Source organism: Crocuta crocuta, unplaced genomic scaffold (genome assembly GCF_008692635.1).
Source record: "Crocuta crocuta isolate KB4526 unplaced genomic scaffold, BGI_CrCroc_1.0 scaffold9, whole genome shotgun sequence".
NCBI lineage: Eukaryota > Metazoa > Chordata > Mammalia > Carnivora > Hyaenidae > Crocuta > Crocuta crocuta.
The window spans coordinates 9888455-9913524 of NW_027551567.1; the positions used below are offsets into that span (position 1 = coordinate 9888455).

Here is a 25070-nt window from a genome sequence, read left to right on the forward strand (position 1 = left end):
TTCCACCTTGATTCACTGACCCTCACGGTTTTCTAGCCACATTTCTCATTTCTTTTGTAGGCCAATGAAATAAGCACCAGCTGGGGATTAGTCTATACTCAAAAGATAAAAATCAAATAAAATTTCCATAATAGCAGGGAAATACATGTTTTACAAGCTCTTTAGTGTGAAATGGTTCAGTAATATCACATTTGTTTCACATTTCTTAACAATTCACCTTTGGGTCTTTACCATGGTAATCTTTTTTTCTTAATGAAAATCTCACTAAAATTTTCATGAAGCCAGCGGTGAGAGAACAGAACTATATTAAGAGTCTTATGAAAAATATATTATACATCTTTCTCTAGATATTGTCTTTTAATATTTTCATCGGATTATCAATTGCTTATCTTCATTCTAGCTTTATAGCTCCTTTTTCTTTTATCATTAGTAGTGGCTAACAAAAAGGTAGATTAAAATACATTTGGCTATTTGATCAGGGTTGAACATAATTTCCTACAGCACAGGCACTGGGAAGTAATGTTTGTGTGAAAGAAGATCAACCTCCTCTTTCTGTGAGCCCAGAACAGATATTATCATAGGAAGAAAAATCTCTCATAACGTAGTTGAGCCATTAGGTTCAGCCTCATCTCCTGCCACTTCCGGCAGCACAAACCGACATCTTATTAATCATGGAAACTGCTGAGCTATTTTACACGTTTCTGTACTTTTGCATATGCTATTTGCTTTGCTTAAAACTCCCTTTCTCACTCCCATAGCTAAGTGTTCCCGATCTTTCAGAACTAGGTCAAATGGCACTTGGCTTAGGAAGCCTGAACTGATTACCTCAGCCGAGCAAGCTTCTCGTGGAGTTACCTAAGATAACCCTTATTTGTCTTACTGAAAAATCCGATTTGCATGCCCCCCACCCTCACCCCCTTAGAGACAGGGGCCTTGTATCTCCTGAGCCTGGCTCAGATGTCCACATCCTAATCCCCCGAACCTGTGAATGTGTTCCTTCATGTTGGCAAAAGGGAATTAAGTGGAATTAATGATCATGAGTGGAAAATTTGTTTTAGATTATTAGGAGAGGACCCAGTGTAATCACATGGATCCTTTTAAGAAGGAAGAAGTGTTGAAATCAAAGACGTCAAGTGAAAGCAGAGGCCAAGTTATGTAGCTCTGAGCTAAGGCATGCAGGCAGCTTCTAGAAGCTGGAAAACGCAAGGAAATGGATTTTCTCCTCGAGCCAACCACAGAAGAGAATACACTCCTACCGGACACCTTGATTTTAGCCTATTAGAACCCATTTTGGACTTCTGACCTCCTAAACCCCAAGATATATTTGTGTTGTTTTAAGCCACTAAGTTTGGGTAATTTGCAGTAATAGCAGCAGTAGGAAACTAGTACAGTGCTCAATTAATGTTCTCTTATAGAATGCATGAATTAAAAAGTGCCTCAGGGCCATCGGCTCTGTCTTCGTGTTCTTTCCATCTGCTCTTTCTCCCTGAGAAGGCTGCAGGCAATGCACCCTAGGAACTCCTGGGCCCCAGGAGCTGTGCTGGCCCAGCGGGGTCAGGGCTTCCTTCTTATATCGCTCCACCAAAACACAAAGTTACTTTTAATTAATTAGTTCCTATCACCTATTGGTGCAAGATCCTGTGGTTGGTGCTATGTGAAATCTTACTTGGTCTATAGCTTCCTTTTAAATTCCCTAGAACTCCTGGAGAATGAGTACTGCAATGAGGTAAATTCAAACACAACACCTCTGGCAATCGGCTCCTGCCCTGCCCGGGGTCTCCCCATGCTCCCTGCCTGCCCCAAAGGTGCAGGAATGCCTACCTCCTTTTGAGATCACAGATTTCCTGATCCACTTAAGTAACTTTCTGAAATACTTCAGTTTCCCCTTCCCCAGGCCTTCATTTCCAGTTTAACTATGTATGTAAATATATCCTGAAAAAGACCTTTTCATAGGTAAATTTCCTTTTCACCATTATCCTCACATCTTTTTTTTAAATTAATTAATTAATTAAATTTACATACAAGTTAGTTAGCATATAGTGCAACTATGATTTCAGGAGCAGATTCCAGTGATTCATCCCTTATGTATAACACCCAGCTCACAGGTCTTTTTAATCACTGTGGTGACTGCTCTGTTTCACGATGGCGAAATGCAAATCTACTCTGTAACTTGTACTCAGCCATCAGGCCTCTAGGTGTCGCCACCACCCAAGTCCTGCTGGAAGGTGCCTGGCCCTGTTTATACATGCTAAACATGTAGTTTCTCAAGACAATCCAGAGAAAAACCCCCCAAAACATGTATACACACACATATACATTCCTATTACACATATATATGTAACCTGTTACATATATATGTATGTGTGTCTGTGTATATATATATTCCATTCTAGCTCTAGTTTTCTGTGCAGAATTCAAACTAAGAGAATAAGTGATACATGTGACTACTTTTAAATTTTATTCTTTTACTCTATTTGCCACACCAGTACTGGAACATGGTGGATTTTGTTTGAGTCTCAGGATATTTATTAAAGGTGCACCCAGTTCCATAATCACACACACAAAATTGTTTTTCTTGTACAACACTGTTTTAATGTTTTTACTTCCTTTAGATTTGCATACGGTTTTGGAGGTTCCTGTGACTTGATTTGGCTTTCAAAGCAAGTGGAAGGCAGCAAACACATGGAAGAGTGGATGCATTTAGAGTCCTGGAAATATTCTGAAAGTTCATTAGTCACTAATACTCGGTTCTTCCCCATTCTGAAATTTTACAACTTGTAAATGTATGGTATTTTAAATTTGAAATAAGAATTCTGGGAAGGAGAATTTACAAGGGCTCAGGAAAACTGAGGGGGCGCCTGGATGGCTCAGTTGGTTGAGTGTCCCACTTTGGCTCAGGTCATGATCTCACGGTTCGTGGGTTCGAGCCCCACGTCGGGCTCTGTGCTGACTGCCAGCTCAGAGCCTGGAGCCTGCTTCAGATTCTGTATCCCCCTCTCTCTCTGACCCTCCCCTGCTCACGCTGCCTCTCTCTCTCTCTCTCAGAAATCAATAAAACATAAAAAAAAAAAAATAGAAACTCTGCCCTCCAGGACTGCCCCTTTCTGATTTCATAGGTTTTTTTTTTAATCCATATTGCCAGAATCCAGAAGATTTGCCTGTCTTTAGAGACTTTTACAGATATTGTCCATTCAGTTGTTCTGTTTCCTTTTTTCTTTCTAATTTTTATTTATTTTTGAGAGACAGAGTGTGAGCAGGGGAGGGTCAGAGAGAGAGGGAGACTCAGAATCCAAAGCAGGCTCCAGGCTCTGAGCTGTCAGCACAGAGCCCGACGCGGGGCTCAAATCCATGAACCACAACATCATGACCTGAGCCGAAGTTGGACGCTTAACAGACTGAGGCACCCAGGTGCCTCCCACATTTCCTCTTTATGACAGAATCCCCTCCTCTGTTCACGTGCCCTTATTTGTGCCGTAGGACTGCCACCACTTCTCCTCTATTTGTCACTTTCCCCCTACAATTCTTGTTCCTGAGTTTATAACGATTGCCGCAAACCTCTGATGGCTGCTACAGGTCATAGTTCATAGGCTAGGCCAAAACTTAAATTGAATCACTGGAAAGAACATTCTGTGTAAAGATACTTCTTGCCTCTTGTTTCCTTAGGCTAAGATTTAGTAGGACTAAAAATTGTGACAAATCTCCACTGAGATATATGTGGATGGATGTGTATACATACAGAAAAACCACATACACACACACACACACACACATACACACACACATATAAAGAGAAGGAGAGCTTTCCAAATATTGCATTTAACATTTATATAGGCATTTTCTGAAAGCTCCTGTTAGGCAAGGAACTTTGACTATAATGAAGGTTATTGTAAGACAAGAGAACATGCTGTTTTTATCATCCACCCACTTGCTCTCCCCAAGAAAAATACTGAACAGCAGTTAGCTCATTTTAAGGGCTATATCTAGTTACTGCTAAACTGGCAGACTTCTGTCAGGCTTCTAAAAGCAATTCGTATTGATTTCTGACTTTAGGGCTAAAATTAATAAGGAGCCCAGGAAGGCCAGGGTTTTTTCTTGAACAGAGAAACAACCCAAAGGTTACATTAGTGACCGAATTTGCTGTGCTAGTTAGGGGCTTAAAAAAAAAAGTATATAAGAGAAAATCAATCATATTGGAAAAATGGGTAGTTATAATAAACGTGAGTATCAGATTTTGGTCTGTTTTTATTGTAAGCCAGCAGTTACCCTTCTATTTGCCTATTAGATTAGAATGTTTTGTTAACTAATACTTTTGTAAAATAATAGTCCCAAACCTCCGTGGTGTATGCATTAATGGATGACAACATCTGGGTTTGTGAGGCAGGGGTAATTAATTCCTGGGACTAAAACCAATGGTACTAATGATTTACAGACACCCGTAAAGTCTGTACCATAGAACCCAATCATTAAAAGGATTTAGAGTCTCTCTAGGGTGGCACCTGATCGCTGCAGAAATTCTGTCTACAGGTGGGCTTGGTGGCACTACAGTGACCTCAACACTGTAAGCTCCTAGGACAGAGCCCCACCGGAAGCTACTTTTATATTCTCGGCCAAGTCCAGAACGGTGTCGGTACTCTGAACACCTATTTGTTAGTTCTTGATGGAGTACACATGTCTCGGTGGCACACACATCCCTCAAATACTGATGAGAAAATCAAAACAGAAAACACGGGCCTGCCAACTTTGCGGCGGCAAACCGGAGACTCAGGTGAAGGAACGGAGTGTCCTGGACCAGCCAATTGCTTTCTCGGAAAAATTAATTTTTCTTTTACTTCCAGCTCACTTAAAAGCTAATAAAGGAGGGATATCTGGCAGGATCATCTCTCTCTCCATCTCTCCACCCGCTTAATCACTAGCCACCATGAAATGAGAGTCTGGGAATGTACATAACCATCGGGTTTAATTGGATCTGGCACGTACTATTTCCTAATAACCTTCTGCCTTATCTTCCATTAGAGGTGAGATCTTTTAGGGTGAGTGAATGGGTCAGACCTTACAGAGAAGTTTTACAATTTTCTGTTTGCCACAGGAGTAAATTAAAAGCAAAAAGAGAAAAAGTCAATATCTATGTGCTTTAGGGAAGTATTGGGTTCTGGGTATTTATTGTTGAGGAACACCGAGAAATTCTACTGCGAGGCTAAGGCCACATTCTAAAAATAGGCTGGTGTATATCCTACGATAACTGGTTACACGAGGAGCCCTTTCTGGAAGGCTTAAATACATACTTCAGCATCATGCTTTTTTCTTTAAATGATACTTCATTTTCAACAGCTTTATAAAACTGAGAGACATAAAGTAAGGATGATTAGAAGTCAAGGTTACATCCTGAGATGGGCATCTTCCCGTAACATTTATATTTGTGACAAGACAGCAGCTCAGTTAACAAGGGAGCTCCCACAATGCAGTTTTGGATACTTGATAGCAAGCCATCAGTATTGCTTGTGATGCAAATTTTCACTTAAGCTGCCTAAACTTTACAAAACACTGATACTCCTTTTGCTCTTACTGAACATGGCTAATTCCAGATGAGAAGTCACTATGAGAATTCTTCTGTAATACATGCCAGGTATCAGAGTATGCCTTAGCTCCAAATTCAGCCTCCAACACATGCTAATAGTGGAGAGAATTCCTTTAAGCAGGTCTCGCTCACATGAGGAGGACATGAAGTTTTCTCAGTTGGAGGGTGGGGGAGGGACACCACAGGAGGGAGGCGGCTCTCCTGTGCGGCTGCTGCATAGTGGGTCACTGGTGTGGGTCTGATGGTGCTGCTTTAACTCAAAGGTCCCAGAGCACGTGGTCCCACATAGACTCTGAGCTCTGGCGTGGCGGTAACTTCCCTGCAGCCCCCTTGACATGGACACGCTCCAGGTCTCCTGTCTGCACTGGCATCTCGACTCCCTCCACAAGCACATTTGCCTGGCCATGACTCGAGGTTGCTTCCTATTGCCCAGTAACTGGAGACCTGGGGAACCCAGTAAACCTCTGTGCCCTCTAGTGAGCTGCAAATATAACTTCTCCAAGGAACTCTGAGGTCCAGCTTCCCTTCCAAGTTTGTTCTTCCTTGGGTATTCTCCCTAAGCCACAGGGTAAGATATGCTTTTCTTATATTTGCTAGTCACTTCTTTATCATGTTTGGTAATTCTTCATATTTAACTTCCTGTTTAAATAACTATGTGGTGTTTATCTCCTGGTTGGTTATGGACTGATAAAACACATTTTACTTAGCAACTGGTAATTATCAGCAGAAAGGACACAGGAATAGAAGTTACTAGTGATACAGTAAGAAAACAACTAGACTTTTCAGTTCATGGCCATGTTTTCAATTATCAAATAGACTATTGAACACATACTAATAAGCCATGTATTTTATTTGACTGTAGGGTCAGCTTTTATGTAACAAATTTATTGTATACAAATTAAAAAGTACATACACATAATTCCTCTCTTAATATCAAGCTGACCCAAACCAAATGGTATAAAATAAAAAACACTGGGGCATCTGGATGCCTCAGTGGGTTAAGCATCTGACTGCAGCTCAGGTCACCATCTCACAGTTTGTGAGTTTGAACCTGGCATCAGACTCTCTGCTTGTCAGAGCAGAGCCTGCTTTGGATCCTCGGTCTCCGCTCTCTGCCCCTCCCCTGCTCACGCTGTCTCTCTCTCTCTCTCTCAAGAATGAACGTTAAAAAATAAAAAATATAAAACACCAAGAAAAGCAGCTTCTGAGATACTCAACAGTGAACATTTACAAAGAGTTACAGTGAGTACCACACTTTCACCATCATCCAAATGTAAACATCAATACTAAGTCTCATCAAACTCACAAATTAGTCTTAATACAGGATTACAGACAATGGATCTGTTTTTTATAACATGATATTTGGGCTTAACTGGTGACTGGTGGTTATACCCTCACTGAAACAGGAAAGTGCTATTCTCTCCTTTCTCAGACGTTTACCAGGCAAAAGATACAAGCTGACGTACCAATTAAAACAACAACAAAAATGACTTCCTAGCACAGAATTCTTGGGCTTTGGCTGGACAGCTTATCTGGTTCAACACAAATCATGCAAAGGATACTCTTCTAATCAGCAAGAAATTAGAATGAAAATTATAGCCATATTGAATATACTACCCAACAAAGGGCTACTTGCAATGAGAAGGCAATAAACAGTTTTCAGCAATGGTGAAAACATTGGGGAAAACAGATCGTCACCAACAGTTAAAATCTATTCTCTGCTAAAATTACTCATTTTCAGGAAGATGGCCCATCTCTTTAAGTAGATACCACTTCCACCCAAATTCCCCTATCACAGCTTGTCATTTTGCCTGCATATCCATCTAATTCCAGTATTACCTCTGTCCACTCACTGTAGATGAAATGGTTTACGTTCTGGGGTTCTAGAGGACTGAGTCCTAATAGAATTGTCCCAGAAGTAGCCTGGTCCTTAAATGAGTTAATGACAGGGAACAAGTTTCCTGTTGTCATTCAGCAGCCACCCACAAGTCTGGATGCTGGAGTCATTTCACCTGCCAAATACAAAACTGTTAAAATTCTGTTTGCCCAGTCACCTCATGATGAGACTGAGAAACCTGTCAATAGTCAGTTTCTCATTTATGATTGCCGTAGTGTAATAATAAATACTTACTAGGCATGTAAAATAGTACAGTGAGGGAAGCTGCAGCTGGAGCCCTTCCTTTCACTTGCCAATTTGGGGAGTAAAAATATTGCTGTTGTCATCACTTCTGCTACCCGTACCAGTTGGTTAGGATGTGGCCAGGAGCAGACTGTTTAGGAGTGGTTTACCACTAGAGACAGGCAGGGAGAGAAGAAAGGTAAGTCTGTTCTAGGACGACAGAATCAGTGCCAAATTACTGGTCTTTTTGCCCCAGCTATTGATCTCAGAGTCATCTCCGAATCTAGCTATAGGCTGTCCCAGAGCCCAGAATCTCTATTCCAACCTAGTGATGTGATCAGTACATGGCATGAAATGGACTGATATGGAGGAAAATACTATCCCAATTAACAGACTTGGAATAGTAACATCAATAAGCTAAATCAAATTAACATAAAAAACGTCAATCTATAATTTATTTCAGACAAATTGTGGGGCTATTCCACCCATCCTCAAAGGATGAATCCTACATCCGTATGGTAGTTCAGGAGAATGACAAATAATGAGCCCCAAGGCAATACACAAAGCAGATACATGAAACACAGTTGGCATCTCTTGACTTGCAAATTCTCCTACCTAACAACTACTGTCACCATCAGTTATTTTAATGGCAAATAACACAGGTTTTCTCCAAGCATTATTTTGCTAAGAGTAGCAACAAGAAAATGGTTTAAAACTCTGGGCAAAGAAAGGCAGATATTTTTCCTTAATACTCCCATTCTGTTTTCATCTTTGGCAATGAGACCAGAAAGAAACTTTCAAAAACCAGATTATCCATATATTCTTAGGAGCTCAAATGAGTTTTACAGATACAGACAGTTAACGTTTTAGGTAATCTAGGATAAAACCCTATTGATATTCATCACTGTTGTGCAGATTGATCTGTATGGTTCATTAAAGTCCCTCTTTAAAACACACACACACACCCACCATGCCTTCGTTCACAAACATGAACCAATTCAATAGGAGACACCAACTTTGTAAGACAATGAAGGAACAAGAGGCTGGATACACAGAGAGGTGCCCCCTAGTACAGCACATGCAGATTCTTCTTCACTACAAAAGTACTTCGAGCTAGAAGGGCAAAAAAGCAAAATGAGAGAAACATTTCTCTTGGAAGTAGGATTAGAAAATTCTATTCCAGAAGATGTTCACATTTTCTTTCGTTTTACAAATGAAGGAAGGAGATATTTTGCCAAAACCCCAAAAACCTTTTAAAGATTTTGTGTCTCATAAATTCTGTTATAAATTCAGATAGAGAGGCTGGTACAGAATAGTACCGTCCGATAGAACTTTGACGCAAGCCATGTATGTGACTTAACATTTTATAGTGGCCACCTTAAAAAAAAAAGGTGAAATTAGTTTTAATATTTAACCTAATATATCCAAAATATCATTTTAAAATGTAATCAATATAAACATAAGATATTTTACATTCTTTTCTTCATACTAAGTCTTCCAGTGTGCCCAGGTTCTAAGTCTATTAAAAATGCTGTCTGCTGGTCAGCAGACAGAAGATAAGACTGCATTGTAGTTTTTGTTCTTATACCCACCAGTTTATACATACAAAAACAAAATATATGTACAACACACGGGGTTATATTCACAGGATAACAGGTTGATATCATTCAGCTTAAGGATTATTTAATTATGAGTACAGGTTCGAAAATATCCTGCGACTTAAATAAACCTTCCTAATGTCCTTTTAAAAATAACATTTTGGCCTAGTGTTTAGTCTCTATATGTTGGTATACTAAGGAACTGTGCATATACAAACACGCAGTCTATATATAAAGATTTCCTTTTGATAAAATTCTTGTAGCAGAAAACCAAATATGACATTAATTTCTTACCAAATAACTAGAATTGATGAGCCTTAAAATAGCATCAGAGAAAGAACCCTGCTAGAACATAATTGAGTGGTTTCCAAGGTATGTCTACTCTTGGCTAATATGCTGACAGGCTGAAAATGAGCACACAATAGGAACACACAATATATACATTTAACTTTATTTTTTCCAAATAGAATAAAGTTTCACATGCTTTTCTTACTTCTGGAGATGGCTTCGGAAGATTTTTCTACTCTAAATATAGTTTCTCTTTACGTTAATAGTTAAATAAGTGTTAATTGATAAAAGGCAAGTATAAAGAACTTTTAAAAATAATTAAAAACAGAACACAATAGGAAAAAGGGTAAGAGACATGAAGAAGAATTTCCAAATTCCTACTTAGGAATTATCATAATAAAAGACATTCAGCTTATTAATAACCAAATATGTGCAAAATGAAACCACATAAGATACCATTTTACATTTTTTGGCTTGTCAAAAATTTGATTCTGATGATCCCAAACATTGGCGATGATCTCAAATACTGCAGATTCTAGGCTATCAGTGAAATATAAGTCGGTACCATGACCCTGGCAAACAATTTGGCCTTATCTGTTAAGAGTTGATAATGTGCTTTATTGTACAACAGAGCAGTTCTTCTCAAGGTAATACATTCAGTCTTGGGTATGTGCACCAGAAGTCATATAAAAGAATGCTCCGAGCAACATTGCCTTTTTCTTTTTCAAAGAAAGATGTAGTTCAATATTCAGCAACAGAAGAAGGGGAATATTGTGATAGAGTCATCTAACAAAGTAATACACAGCAGTGACAATAAATAGGATACTTGTTACAAAATGGTAATGCCCAATTGCAGTGAACATAAAAAGTGACAGAAGAATACAGTTTACTGCCATTTCTTATTATTTAAAGGTATATACATGGAGGTAAAAGGATAAAGGACAGAAAGGCTATGATCACCAGAGCTCAGGACAGGGGACCCACTCTCAGACAGTGATGGGATAAGGGCCAGAGACAAGCACACAGTGCCTCAAAGGAAAGGCAATGAGCTGGTGGCAGGCACACACGGATTTGTTTATTACTCTTTATGTGTGTGTGTGTGTGTGTGTATGTGTATATGTATACATATTCCATTGCAGGAAATAACTTTTAAAACCAGAAAGGGTTCTAACAAACAAAAAGATTGCACGTAATGTTTCAAACAACAAACCATCATCTGGAGCACCATGAACTGACCTCAGCTCTATCATTTACCACTCGGTAGTAATTGCCGCTCCTGCTTCTGTTTCTCTCCTCCTTCAGGATAGAGACAGTTGCCCCACCTGTACAGTACCCATTACATTCCAGGGGCTCAGCAAATGCTGACTGAAAGGATGACCAAACCGACCTGACCTGCATTTCTAGAAGGACGAGGGTAACTGAAAATCTGGGCTCTAAGTGGGCAGTGATTACTTGGCTTATGTGGTTTCACAATTTAGCGCATTTCTTGCAAACGGACAGCCTGCTCTCTTTTATCTTCTCCTTCACCCTCCTTCTGTCTTGGTGTTTAAGGTTTGAAATAGCTCAGTGATGAGATCAGCCTCAGACTCTGCCTTCAGAATGTTTTCTTCTGCTTTCAGAGAGGGCTGTATCAGAGGGGGCCCTGCTATTTAAAGGTTGCAGTGACACTGTACTTGGTTTTTTACACCCAATTAAAGGAACAAATCCACCAGCCCAGCTTCAGTGTATTCAGGACACCTCAGTCATTTATTGGAACCAACCAAGGGAACAAGAGATTTAATGCCATCCTTGGTCTTGGGTCACTGTCTGAGAGGATTCTGTGATCACCTCCCAACACACACACACACACACACACACACACACACACACACAGGACCACAAACATGTATGTCTCCTCGAATGGTCAAATGATCCATCTGCATTTTTACAATAAACCCACAGCATTCAGGTATGAGATTAACAAATGGGAATTGAAATGTAGCATCCCAACTAAACAGGAAGTCTTCAACCAACACGGAACTAAAATTAGAAAAGGTATTAAGAAATGTAGGGAAGGGGTGCCTGAGTGGCTCTGTCAGTGGAGCATCCAACTCCGGCTCAGGTCATGAACTCGTGGTTCTGGAGTTCGAGCCCCACATCATGTCGGGCTCTGTGTTGACAGCTCAGAGCCTGGAGACTGCTTCAGATTCTGTATCTCCCTCTCTCTCTCTGCCCCTCCCCCACTTGTGCTATTTCTGTCTCTCTCAAAAAATGAATAAACATTAAAAAAATGGTAGGGAATAAACACTCCATTTTCAGAATACATGTTTTCTGGAATTTATTCCTTTTTAATGCTGAATATAAAATCTGAGATTTCACCAATGCCTTTAGAGACAAACACACATTAAAATCTAAAAACAATAATTATGCAGATCAAAGTAGGCCCTGACACTTAAAAGCTGTTAAATGAAAAGCATTTCTAGAAAAAGCAAAGTCCTATCTAGCAAAACCAAACTAAAATAGAAAAACAGAAAGAGGCTTTGGTACCTTTAAATAACAAAGGACAAAAGTAAGTTTAGTTCATTATTAAATTCATGTAATATAAAAACATCTAGATGTTTGAAGGAATCTATAAAACAGAAACAAATTTAAAATATATCAGAGTCTGAGAGAGAGAAAAACTTCCTTTCCTCTTCTTTGATTTGAGTAGAACACCAGAATTTGGAAAAATTTATTTCCCCAACTAAATGTTCTTTTGGTCTGCATACACCTAGCAGGATGGCACTCTGTATTTGATCTAATTTTAAAATGGCATAATTTTATTTTTAGCAGCACATTTCCTTTGTCCCAATAAGCCTACTACAGGAAATAAAAATTCTGTCTTGAAATGCCTTGGATAGTACATCTATGTCTATAATTCCCACCTACTTCTTTCCTAGGTTTTTAAGACTGTGAATATTCAAATCTAAAGGCAACTAGTTAAAGAAGGGAACAAGAATCATTACGTTTGGAATTTAGCTGGTAAAACAGTACAAGTAAAGAGATAATATTCTCCGAACACAATGTGGTCCCAGAGGGCAATATGTCAGTACTCCGTGGAGCCTGGGTATTGCAGAAAATGCCATACCATGTGCTTCTACCTCACTCATAACAAGTACAATACCCAGCCAGGGCTGGTCTCTCCTATTTCTGTGCTGATTAAAAAAAAAGAAAAGCAAAAGAAAAAAGCGGGGTGAGTGGTAGATGGTGTGTCACTGGTAGCAATTTAGCACTACTACCCATCTAGTCTGTTTAGGAGAGCTGTTCTGGTCCTCAAAGTTTCAAGATGGACAAATCTGAGTAGCTGTCTTGGTCTAGCAGGTATCACGTTGATCCCACAACCCCAGAATTTCATTTGCAAGGCCTCAATCTTACCAAGTTAGTTCTTGGCACTCACTGGCAAGAGCAGACTAAATGTTTAGATCACTGTAGCATTAAACTTTTTCAAATTGCTGATATCTGCAAACGAAATTCTAGGTCTTATCAGAAGACTCGTTTACTCAAACACAGTATCCAGTTCAAAAAAAGGTTCCTGGGTAGTCCCTGGGATTTAGCAAATGGAATATGACCTGATCTTATTTAATAATGCCAAGCAGTAATACCCATGATTTCACAACAGTTTTCCTTGGAGAGAAAGTCATGGATCATGTATTTGTTCTAGTCAAGTAGAAATCTGTGGCATGCTTTTCTTCTGGTTGTAGTCCTGGGCTGCAAATCTCAGGCTGGGATTTCAGCTTTAGCATTCAACAAGTCCTTTAGAGTAGTCCACATTTAGTTAGTTGGAGGATGAAACAACACATGTGACAGGGCTTTAATCTTATATTCAATTTCTTACATCCTGCTCAGAATCTGACCAACAGGTCCCGCATGCTAAGAATAGCAGAATACTTTAGGCAGCCCTCTTGGAATTTATCCTACTTAAGCCTGCTTATGTGTTTGGCAATTAAAAGCTCTAAAGACTATAAGCAGGGACAAGGATGGAGAAAAGTAGCCTCTGCCCTAATGAAGTAAACAATGTTCAGCACCCACTCCAAAGGGAGCAGAGATTTTTAGATGCCAAATACAATTCAGAGTTACTCTCTGACAGCCCCTTTCTCACACACACTGTTCTGAAAGCCCACCGGAAGCCATACACGGAATGAGAACACCTATCTACATTACTCTGAAAAATCTGGGACTGTACACTGGCCAAAGATATGAGCAAAGTTGGAGGTTCACTGAAAAGCAACACAGGAAAAAAATTAAATTGTACCACAACATTAGTATTTTTTAGTATACCTCTTTAAGGGTTCACAAAATATATCCAGCCAAGATCTTCCTTTTCTCAAAAAAATATAATCCATTCACAAAATAGAATAAGCAGCTGTTAGTTAGGGAAGCTGCATTTTAAAAATATGCTACTTTTGCATAAATAAGTTGCTAGCGCTGAAAATCCCTTCAGACATGAGTCAGATAATTTCCCTAAAATTTACTATCTGATTAATTTGTACGCCTCCTAAAATAGACCTTTTAAGCTGTCTTATGTATTTAAATGAAACTTTTCCCCTACAAGAGATAAAGAAGCCTCTGTTTTCCAAAATAGCAACTATTTTTATCCCTGTAACTTGGTCCCAATCACACCTTGTTGCAGCAGTGATTTCTGGAAACATCTGTAGGAATTTGGAAGATTTTTGGAAAGAAGAGTATCCATTACCAAAGGTGGCCAGAACACTTAACTTTGTCTATAGGTGCCATTACAGATCACCAGAATAGTGACATTTGTGATTTTTGCAGCAAATTTTTCAGGTCTTTGTCAACTAGCATTGCTTTCTGTCCTTTCTGATTAAAAGATTTCTAATATCCTGGCAAACTAATTTCAAGAATACAATCCAGGCAGCCTAAAGAGAGGCCAGTCTGAACAATACTGGCATCAAATACAGCCTAGGGCAGATCCAACATTTTCTCTCCAGTGGTGCCACCCGCTTATCTTTCAGTCATTAAGGAAGCACACCTGTAACAGGTAATCTAGTACCGCCAGGTGAATGAGGCAGCTGCAGGCAATTCTGAAAATAACAAAAACCTGACCACAGTCCTGATTTGGTTTTAAGCAATCATGCAATCCCCCATTATACCCATGTCTTCCAAAAACACCTTTTCCATGGCAAGCAAAGTTACTGATGATGCATGTGGTTTTAGTCACAGTGATGCATTAGGTAAGCAGGTGTGTGCTGAGTACCAGGGGGTGCTCCAAAATGCATCTCCGTCATCTTCCACTTGTCTTCTCTAAGATTCTGTCTATTTATTTTAAAAAAAGAAAGAAAAAAGTTACTGCATTGGGTTGACAAGAAAATTCACCCTGGCAAAGACATTTTAAATGTCAGGAACGGTGATGTTGGAAATCATAAGTCACCCCCACGTGACTGATGAGTGCAAATCCTAGGTTTCAGGATCAGCACAGATTGAAGACATCCCACCCGACCTCCCACACAGAAAAGTGGAATGAAGTCACATGTTTCCAGTGACTGCGGAGACTGCTCTCAGACTCAGAGACTGCACTCTTCCTCTCGTACCCAGGTTGAGTGAGGCGTGTGTGGGCCCTCCACCCAGGGGGCCTGCAGAGCTGAAGAACAGCACCCATATGGCCAAAATAAGTGCTGCCCCAACTCCCCAAATGCCACCTCTGACCACAACACAGACACCTGGCGAAGGGGGGGGGGGCTTCTGAGACCTGCTCTAGCTAGCTCAGGCTGGTCAGTGCCCAGCATTTTCTACTTATTATATATTTTGAAGATCACCCCTGAATGGCAGGAATCCAAAAGCAGAAACTTCTCCAGGCCCTGCCTTGAGCCTATTTAAACAACAAACTTGATGGTGTTCCGCCTAAACATTATTGGTGAAAAGGCCTCCTTTTCCCTTAGGTACCATCTTAAGAAGTTGTGAACGTTCTTTTCCTACCATCTCTCTTCTATCTCACTGCGTAAGAGCAATCACAGATACTAACGGCGTTTTTATATGTTCCTTGGCAGGCTCTCTAGCCCTGTTGTTTATGTACGTGTACTACAGAGAGGGTAGGGAAGGAAAGCAGAAAAGGGGACTCCCACCTTTTAGTATATTACACCTCTGAAGGCTCTGTCTAGTCCTTTGAGTGTGGACTGTGGGCTGAGTGTATATTACTACCAAGGCAAAGAAAAACAAACAAACAAACAAAAAAGCAGGGATGCCTGGGTGGCTCAGTCGGTTAAGCGTCAGACTTTGGCTCAGGTCATGATCTCACGGTTCATGAGTTGGAGCCCCCACACTGGGCTCTGTGCTGAAAGCTCAAGAGCCTGGAGCCTGCTTTGGATTCTGTGTCTCCCTCTCTCTCTGCCCCCCCCCCACTCATGCTCTCTCTTTTCAAAAATAAACGTTAAAAAATTATTTTTAATAAGTAGGAAGGTCAAAAAGGATGAATTACTCTTAAAGATTTTTTTTCTTTCTCCCTTATGCAGATGAAGTGTGAGCTGCTATGAACCATTAAGGCCTTGAATGATTCACAAGACAGGGTGGGTGGTACAAACACTGCACCATGGACTTGTGCTCTACTTCCATGTGCTCCTGCTCATAGGACTGATTTGGGGGCCTGCATATGGTGGGTGGAATGGGTGGGGCTGCGCAGGGCCTTTGATGCCTTTGGAATGGTCTACTGAAATTAAGTAAATGTCAATGGCATCAGGACCAACTTTAATACTATGACCACAAGTCATGTGAAAACCTGTGTTTTACAGATCATAGGCTTTCTAAGAAATTTATGAGAGTAAATATTTTTAAAGAGTTAAAAAGTCAGCCCTCAAGTTTCTAAGGAATCTACATCTTCAGGCAAAACGAGAACAAAGATGGCAAGCACACAGGATTTTTTTAAGGGGTTTTTGCATAGATAATAATGTCCACTAGATTTATGTGTCCATTAGTTACTCCCACCCTAGTTTTTTCCAGTTCTTTGAAGATAAATCTGGATTGTTTAATATCTTTGGATGAGACATGTTATAAAAATACTACAATTTTCCTAACAAGTATTCCAATGTTCCATCTTCCTAAAAATAGTTTTAAGAACCTTTAAATATTAAATGCGTGGGTTTTGCCACTGTTTAAAACATATGCATGGAAACCACCCACAACCATCTGTGGACTTACTAATGCAAAAACAAAGCAGGATTTCACATCGGCTCTGAACTGCAGGTGCTGGTGTATATTTTAGATCATTGATGGTCTCTGCTTTCCTTCCATAGGTGTTACAGAAATGGTACAAATCCTGGGTAGTCTCAAAAGACCTATTACTTACAAACATCAAAGTACCCAGTAGTGTACTCTCATTTCAATTCAGTGTTAAAAATAGACATTTTAGAATTCAGTCTCAACTTAAAAAAAATTTTTTTAATGTTTTATTTATTTCTGAGAGAGAGGCAGCGTGAGCAGGGGAGGGTCAGAAAGAGACAGGGAGATACAGAATCCGAGGCAGGCTCCAGGCTCTGAGCCAGCTGTCAGCACAGAGCCCGACGCGGGGCTCAAACCCACGAACCATGAGATCATGACCTGAGTCAAAGTCAGGCTTAACCGACTGAGCCACCCAGGCGCCCCATCAGTCTCAACTTGAAATATAGTCAAAACCTCAACTGCTTTGTATTTATAAAGATTACAAGGAAACACACACATAAAAAGTTAATATGCTTATCTCTGGGTGGTGGAATAATGGGTGATTTTTTCTTTCTACTCTATACTTGTGTATTATCCTAATCTTTCTAAAGGAACCTAGGCTACTTTCATGATCAGAAAAAAAAATAGTATTTTTTAAAGGGAGAATAATCAAAATATTATTTCATAAAGAAATGCTATTTTTTATTTTGAAAGTGAAATCTATGTGCTTCACAAAGTTATAATAATATATACAAATAACTTCTGGTCTAAATATTAGAAAAGCTTGAGCCTTTTATGTTCCATAAAAGACACATGACATAATAAAGTAGCTTCAAAAAACATTTTGATTAGGTTAGGAATTGTAATGTTTTTTTCAAGTTGATCATTTCAAGAAGACCATCTCCCTTCCAATGTAAATGAGTTAAATGTGCAAAACAACGTTAAAAATATGGCTTTGATTCTGCAGTTTCAAAAATGTAAATGCACTTTAAAACAAAAAGCACCTATTCCCTTAAATTCTTCCTGGAAAAAGGGAGTAGAGTGGAAGTAAAATAAATTATACATAAAAATAAACTCTAATGTACAACAGCAATTGAAAATTGGAGGAAAAAAAAAAAAACCTGAGCTTTGTGCATTTTTACACTGGGCAGCCCCTAAGTGTGCATTTGAGAAAGTGAAACCTAAAAATTTAGGAGACTACGTGTGCATTCCTCTAACACCTTCAATCTCAACCCCAAAGGACAATTCAAGAAAGATGAATTTTAAAACAAGAGAAAATTTTACCTACCTTTGATGCCAACCGTGATTTTAGGCCTAAGAACGAATAGACTGTGTTGCTTTCCTTTGATTCAAAAAAACTGTCATAATCCTAGAAAAAAGAGGAAGAGACAATAAACAAAAGCAAATAATTATCGGTATGTGGTGCTTTTGAAAAATTATGGAAACAAAAAAAAATGTACCATTGCTCCGTCCAGGCCAGGGAAGAGCTATCTAAATCTACTGGATTTGCTCTGCTTGAGCATAAAATTTTCTCTAAGTATGACGATGAGCTTAGCATGTTTTTAATGCAAGGCCTGTGATAGGGTTGAAATGTAAAACACTGACAACACAAGTGAAATCGGAACACGTTCCCTTTCCCTCATATGCCAAACTAACATTCGTGTGAAATCACTCAGGGTTTTACTCTAGTGCATCAATAGGAAAGGCTGATTCCCAATTCCATTCTTGATATTTTGTTATCTAGAGCTTTAAAAAAAATCACTGGGTAAACAGAAAGCCATAAAGGTCTCCATGTGTCAATGCAAGTGCTTCTATTCTGCTTTTGAAGTTTGCCACATTCTTTCAGACTGTATCTTCAGAGAGAATAAAAAGATCAAATAAAAACTAGAGGCAAGTAGATTCTCCATAACATTTATCTTTGCCTCAGACACAGAATCATTTTTCAATTCCTACTTTCACAAGAGAAGCCATCAAGAAATTCTGGCCAATAGGTTCATCAATTATTTCTTTTCAAGTTTGCATATATATTACTGTATGGTTTCTAAGTTGATGTAAAGCAGTCTTAAAATCTGTAAAAGTCCCTTTCTTTGATAACTTGATCCTAAGGATAAATATTGCAGGCAGACAATGATCATAATCATATTTAGCCATCTGCGTTAGGCCAGGCGCCTTATAATCAATACTTCATTTAATCCTCACCACAGACTATCAGGTTGAAGACTGGCTCAGAGTAAAGAAATACTGTGCCCACGTTTGATAGGCAATCCGTGAAAAGCTGAGATTTGGGGCCAATTCTCCCTGATGTTGAAATTGAGGCTTTTTGTCCTCTGTGATGCTTCTTGGCCAAGAGGAAAGCAGCTATGGGACACCCGTATTACCAGAGTCACTGAGCCCTAATGAATCCACTGCTGAGCCAAGCCAATGGCATCGCAAATACTCTTGAAATCTGTCCAGCAATCTAAATGAGAGACCATGACTTACAGAATGGAGATTTGCTTCTTGCAAAGGATGCCTCAGTGATAAACAGTCTTTGAATTATTCCACTCTGTATAGAGGCTCTCTTGTTCAAATGCTTTAGCAGGTTGAGTTTCATGTGGTTTTGAAGGCAGCTTGATTTTAATTCATGATCATCTCAACCTCGGGCTTGTAATTGCTGTTCCTTCTGCAGGTCTTCAGGTGGTAGCTTCCTCTGCCATTTAGGATCTGGCCCAATACAGTTCCCCTCTAAAGAGAGGCCTTTCTTGACATACTGGGAAGGACCAATCCATCTGAAGAGGGAGGCTCAGCAAAAACCCTCTTCAAAAATGGCATTTTAAGCTGAAATCTGAAGGATGAGTAGAGCTGACCAGGGGATTCAGGACAGGCAACAGCACTGATGAGGAGTGAGGCTGGCAGGTCTGACAGGAATTAAGTACATGTCAGACTATGTAAAACCAAGAAAAAGATTTTGAATTTATCTTAAGTATAAAAGGAAATCATGTGTGGGTTCCGAGCAATGGAGCAGAATAATCTAGTTTCCTTTAAGAAAATAGCAAATTTGGGGCACCTGGGTGGCTCAGTCAGTTAAGCATCCGACTGTTGGTTTTCGGCTCAGGTCATGATCTCTCTGTTTGTGAGTTCAAGCCCCACACTGGGCTCCACATTGACAGTGCAGAGCGTGCTTGGGATTCTCTCCCTCCATGCACCCCCCCCCCCCCCCCCCCCCCCCCCCCCCCCCCCCCCCCCNAAATAAATAAATAACCTTTAAAATTTTTTAAAAATAAAATAAAGGCAGAATAATTGAAAGGAAATAATTTTTAGAGTGAATGTTAGGCTAGTACCTGACACACCCTAGATTACCAATAATCTTTGTTAAGCAGATGAATGAGTTGTATTTGCTAATTAATGACTGATGTTATATGTTTTAGGTAATCTCTGGGTTTTTCAAAATTATGTAAAATCTTATTTTCTGATATTTAAAAGTCTCAAAGTGATGAATCTCAAAGTGTAAAAAGGTTAAATTATTTTTGTCATATTTAGGCAGAGTAGGTGATTGATAATTTAAAATATAGGATTTCTTAATTGTTAATACTCCCTTTCAGAGATAATCCATTAAACAGTATGACTGAAATAATTTAAGAGTAAAATAGTATTAGAAATTTTAAAATCATGTCCTATTAAGATGTAAGTTCTTATGGCCTTAGGCATTCACCAATATAAGAGAAAGATCTATTTTCTTATTAAATTCATTTCACTTATCAGGCTTCTATTTTTAAAAACTTTGTACTGCAAAGTTAAAAGCAACGTATTTTAAAAACTCACTATAAAGTTACTAAATAGGCTTGCTGAATTCCTACACTTGATCTTAGCCAAAAGGCTCAGAAGCGATTGCTGAATTCCTTATAGTTAAAGATGCTCTCTCTGACATGTCTATAAATACACATCTGCCAATTATATGTTTCAGGCAAATCAACCTTCTGTAACTTTACAATATAATGATCAGTTAATATCACCTTTGGAGAAGGGTACAAACAGACAAAGCATATTTAAGATAAAAATCGCCCAGTTTTAGAAGCTGGCACATTTCTATTACATATAAGACAAAAGATGAAAAACTCGCTTTGTTTCTAGTGCTAACTGCTTATGAAAAGAGAAATTTCTGGTCTATATAGGTATCAACATAACTGAGCACTGTTACTAATGGACCATCTCTCTAAATGCTGCAGTTTTAAGAAAAATAAAGCAAGCTAAACAGCTGTTAAGACGGGGGGAAGCTTCTGTCACCTATACTTCTGTTTGCATTCCAGGAAAAACCAATGTTAAGAGAATTTATGAGTTCATGATAAAATCTATAACAGATAAAGTGCACAATAGTCTCATTCTTCCACAGAGCTTACTTAAGTATATTACCCGTACACCATGATTAGACAATTATGGACTAGACCAGCATTTGAGACAAAGACCTTAAAGTTCTTTGCCCTTTTAGTGTTCCCTAAGAGAACAGGGAGGAAACCCACAGCAGCCACGCTGTAAAGCTGTACCGCTTCCCACGCTAAGTCAATGACAATCAAGTGACAGATTCATATTATTTCCACATGCCACGGGCATATCCAAACAGGAGGCTGTGGGGAATAAAAACAATACATGGCCTAGAAGGAAATGGTGGCAGCAATCGGTTCTAAATGAGCGAAAGCAAATCTGGTCTACCCAAAAGAAGAAGAAAAAAATTAAAAAAAAAATTTTTTTTTAAGACTGCAAGAATCACTGCAGCTGCTCGTGGAAATGGGCAGAGGCTCCCTCTTCCTAAAATTTCTTTCAAGCCTGAGGGTAGCCTCTGAGCAGAATATCTTGATTTAGTGGTTAAGGACCATTAATGCTATGTTCTATTTTATAAAATCTTGACACAGAAGGAAAAAATAGTTGACAGTTCCAATCCTGGTACAGTATGTAAGACGTATTGTCTGAAACAGCTTCATTCAGCAATTTCTGTGCCAAACACCAAATATGGGTAAGCCCAAAACACAGGATTTAAAATTTCTAATTCATGTTAAACATTTCTTTTCCTTTAAAAAAATTTCTTTAATGTTTATTTCTTTTTGAGAGACAGAGAATGCAGGCAGGGGAGGGACAGTGAAAGAGGGACACACAGAATCGGAAAAAGGCTCCCGGCTCTGAGCTGTCAGCACAGAGCCCAATGAAGGGCTCGAACCCACGAACCGAGAGGTCATGACCTGAGCCAAAGTCAAACGCTCAACTGACTGAGCCACCAGGTGACCCTCATGTTTAACATTTCTGACCATACTAGTACAAGATAGCAGGGGAAGAGGATACATCTACCCAGGCACCAACTGAAACTCGATGGGAAAAAAACTGTTTCTGAACACAGGAAAAGGAACCAGCAATAACATTTTAAGAAATACCCAGAGGAGTTAAGTGAAAAGGCTAATATTAAGAGAATCTCTTGGCTATTGACATTCATGTCATTCTCCTTTAAGCCACAGGGATTTAGTAAAATAGATACATACCCTCCTCTATGACTGCTCACACAACTAAACAGCTCAAAAGAGATACCAATATCTTTAAAACAAAATACATATTAAGTATGTTTATATATTTTATAATAGTTATTACAGTCACAGAGGAGAATGTGACTGCTATAATCTTTACATGAGGGAAATGAGAGCAGCTGTAAGAATGCAAATTTCTCTTCATCTTTCAAAGAAACAAGTGCAGTCCAATTTTTAAATCAAGGAATACAGGCACTATGTATATTCACACAGGATGGTGATAATTCAGAGAACTACAAAGAAGAACCTAACAAGACAGTGTATCTCATGGGAATCCAGGGGACGGTGCATATAAAGAAAGGGCAGAGGAAAAGTGACTTCACTTTTGACCCTCCTTTACCACTGTAACATTGAGAGTATTAACATGCACTTAGTGTCCTAATAGTTTCATTTTCTTTTCATTAAGTCTAACTGCATACACTCAGAAAGAGAAACATTTTAACAGAGAGAAAACCACCCATGTGGACACTATTTAAGATCTCCTATTAAACATGCAACTGGGGCAGCCTCAACCTGTCTGGATGAAGGTCTTCAATATTCACAGCACAAGCCACCGTTTTCATGAGACGTGTCCCAGGGATTCATCACTGTAGAAAACTGCGGCAAACATCTCAGTGAGGTGAAAATGGGAGATTAAACATTTATAGACAGAAGAATAAAAACTACAGCTATATAAAAGAGATAAAACTGCAAAGAATATCTAATTAAATTGTTATGCTTCTGGGCATACAGCTGATCTGCAAGTGATAAAGAGGAATTTATATCACCCCTTTCCCCACCACCCAACCTTTTTCCTTTCCTAGTATCTGTGAGGATGTCATATAAGATTATTTACAGTAAAACATTTGAAGATTCTCCTTGATTAGATAAGTTATCTTTTAGAAAGAAGGCTTTGGAATAGAGATCTTCATATTCAGATTTTTTTTTACTGTTTATTTTTGACAGAGAGAGAGAGAAACAGGGGGGATAGGCAGAGAAAGGGGGAACAGAGGATCAGAAGCAGGCTCCACACTGACAGCAGCAAGCCCGATGCAGGGGCTCAAGCTCACAAACTGAGATCACGACCTGAGCTGAAGTAAGACGTTTAACTAAGCCACCCAGGGGCCCCTCAGATTAAGTCTCTTAACAAAATTCTACCTGTGGGATAGGTGAATTTCTAACAGAGGTGATTTTCCAAATAGATTTCATTGTAAAATTTAGAAGAAGGTCCAAAAAGCTTCCTTTTGAGACATTTGACTTTTATTAATGAAGTGGGAATGCAAATACTCAGAACTGACAAGGCGGGACCCAACAGAACAGGTTAGCTACCTGCTCCGCTGAAAACATCTGTGTAGCCATTCACCCATTCACAGGACTAATTTTTGATAAGCATGTTCTGGGTTCCTAACATATGCAGATACTAAGATAGATATGCCACAGAGCCTGCTGAGGTGAGCACAAGGAAGCTCAGAGATTGGCAGAAGGGAAAGACATGAAAAACAAATGTTATGATATAGAGGTCATAATAAGAATGAGGCACAGATTTGCTGGACCTGGGGAGAGGGTTAGTGATTACCAGAGCCCTAGTTAATCAGAGAAGGCTCAATAAGAAGGCCCATTTGAGTTGAGTATAGAGAGAGAAACAGGGCAGAATTCTATAGGAGATAAAAGTCACAGGATTTAGTAAACAAGTGGGTACTGAGGTGAAAGAAAATGAGTTTGGGTAACTGTCAGGGCCTTGCCTTAAATATCATGTGATGATGTAGTCATTAAGCCTACATAAATAACATTCGTATTTTAAATGTTTATTTTTGAGAGAGAGAGAGACAGAGACAGAGACAGAGAGGGAGACGGAGGATCTGAAGTGGGCTCTGTGCTGACAGCAAACAGCCCAATGCAGGGCTTGAACTCACAACTGCAGATCATGCCCTGAGCCAAAGCTGGATGCTTAACCAGCTGAGCCATCCAGGTGCCCCATAACATCCAGATTTTAGAAACAGAGCACAATCTCCTGTGAATAATAATGAAAATTTTTAATCTTTAGTTTCCTTTTTTTTTTTCCTTTTCCTTATTAACTCCAAACAGAGTTCTAGTAACAAAATCACTGCCAGTCATGCTTCCACAGAGGCCAAAATTCTATCCCTACGTTCCAGTCCATCTATCCATCCTGCCAGAGAATATACTTGTTTTCATGGAGACCTGGAAAACAGCTACTCCTGTGTTTTGCAAATGTGACCACTAAAGAACCCCAGGAGGTGGAGGAAATATGAAGGGACCATCTAGAACAGAGGTAAACTATGGAAGGGCTTCTGTGCTGAGTGTGGTGTTGACATTTTTAAATGGTTAGGAAATAAAACAAAAGACAACCAAACCAAAAAAGAAAACGCAGCATAGAACTGGTAGCCCAAAAAGCCTAACGTATTTACCAGGGGGCCAATCCCTGATCTAGAACATTGGAGAATATATTCTGAGGCAGCTCCTATGAAAGTGAAATTCTTTGAAGTCTTGTTCCATCTTAAAATTCATGGAAATCCAGCATCCTGCCCCACAATATATCAGTGTTTCTTCTGCTATTAAAAAAATATGCTTTTGGGGAGTGCATGGGTGGCTCAGTCGGTTAAACGTCCAACTCTTCATTTCGGTTCAGGTCAATCTCACAGTCTGTGAGTTCAAGCCACTGACAGTGCAGAGCCTGCTTGGGATTCTGTCTTCCTCTCTCTCTGCACCTCCCCTGCTCATGCTCGCTCACACACACTCTCTCTCTCAACATAAATAAATAAACATTTTTAAGAAATATG

General features: G+C 39.4%; 2 protein-coding genes across 10 annotated transcripts in view; one reads left to right on the forward strand and one right to left on the reverse strand.

Moving 5' to 3' along the window:
• Positions 1-25070, forward strand: part of LOC144220120 (uncharacterized) — a 54394-nt gene that overhangs the window by 17353 nt on the left and 11971 nt on the right. For 5 of the 9 annotated variants that reach the window (XR_013331627.1, XR_013331628.1, XR_013331634.1 and 2 more), the window contains one exon: positions 24358-24562. The exons of 3 other annotated variants lie outside the window; for them this stretch is intronic. The gene's annotated coding sequence lies outside the window, so the exon portion shown is untranslated. Of the gene's footprint in view, positions 1-4835; positions 4886-24357; positions 24563-25070 lie in introns of those variants that run through there. One more of the 9 variants, XM_077750273.1, reaches the window with a different exon arrangement.
• The window catches only part of SH3BGRL2 (SH3 domain binding glutamate rich protein like 2), a 61618-nt gene continuing 48681 nt past the window's right edge, over positions 12134-25070 (reverse strand). The window contains exons 3-4 of the mRNA XM_077750274.1: positions 18036-18116; positions 12134-14872 (exon numbers count right to left, since the gene is read on the reverse strand). Of these exons, the coding sequence (XP_077606400.1) occupies positions 14861-14872; positions 18036-18116 (93 nt within the window). The 3' untranslated portion in view covers positions 12134-14860. The remainder of the gene's footprint in view (positions 14873-18035; positions 18117-25070) is intronic.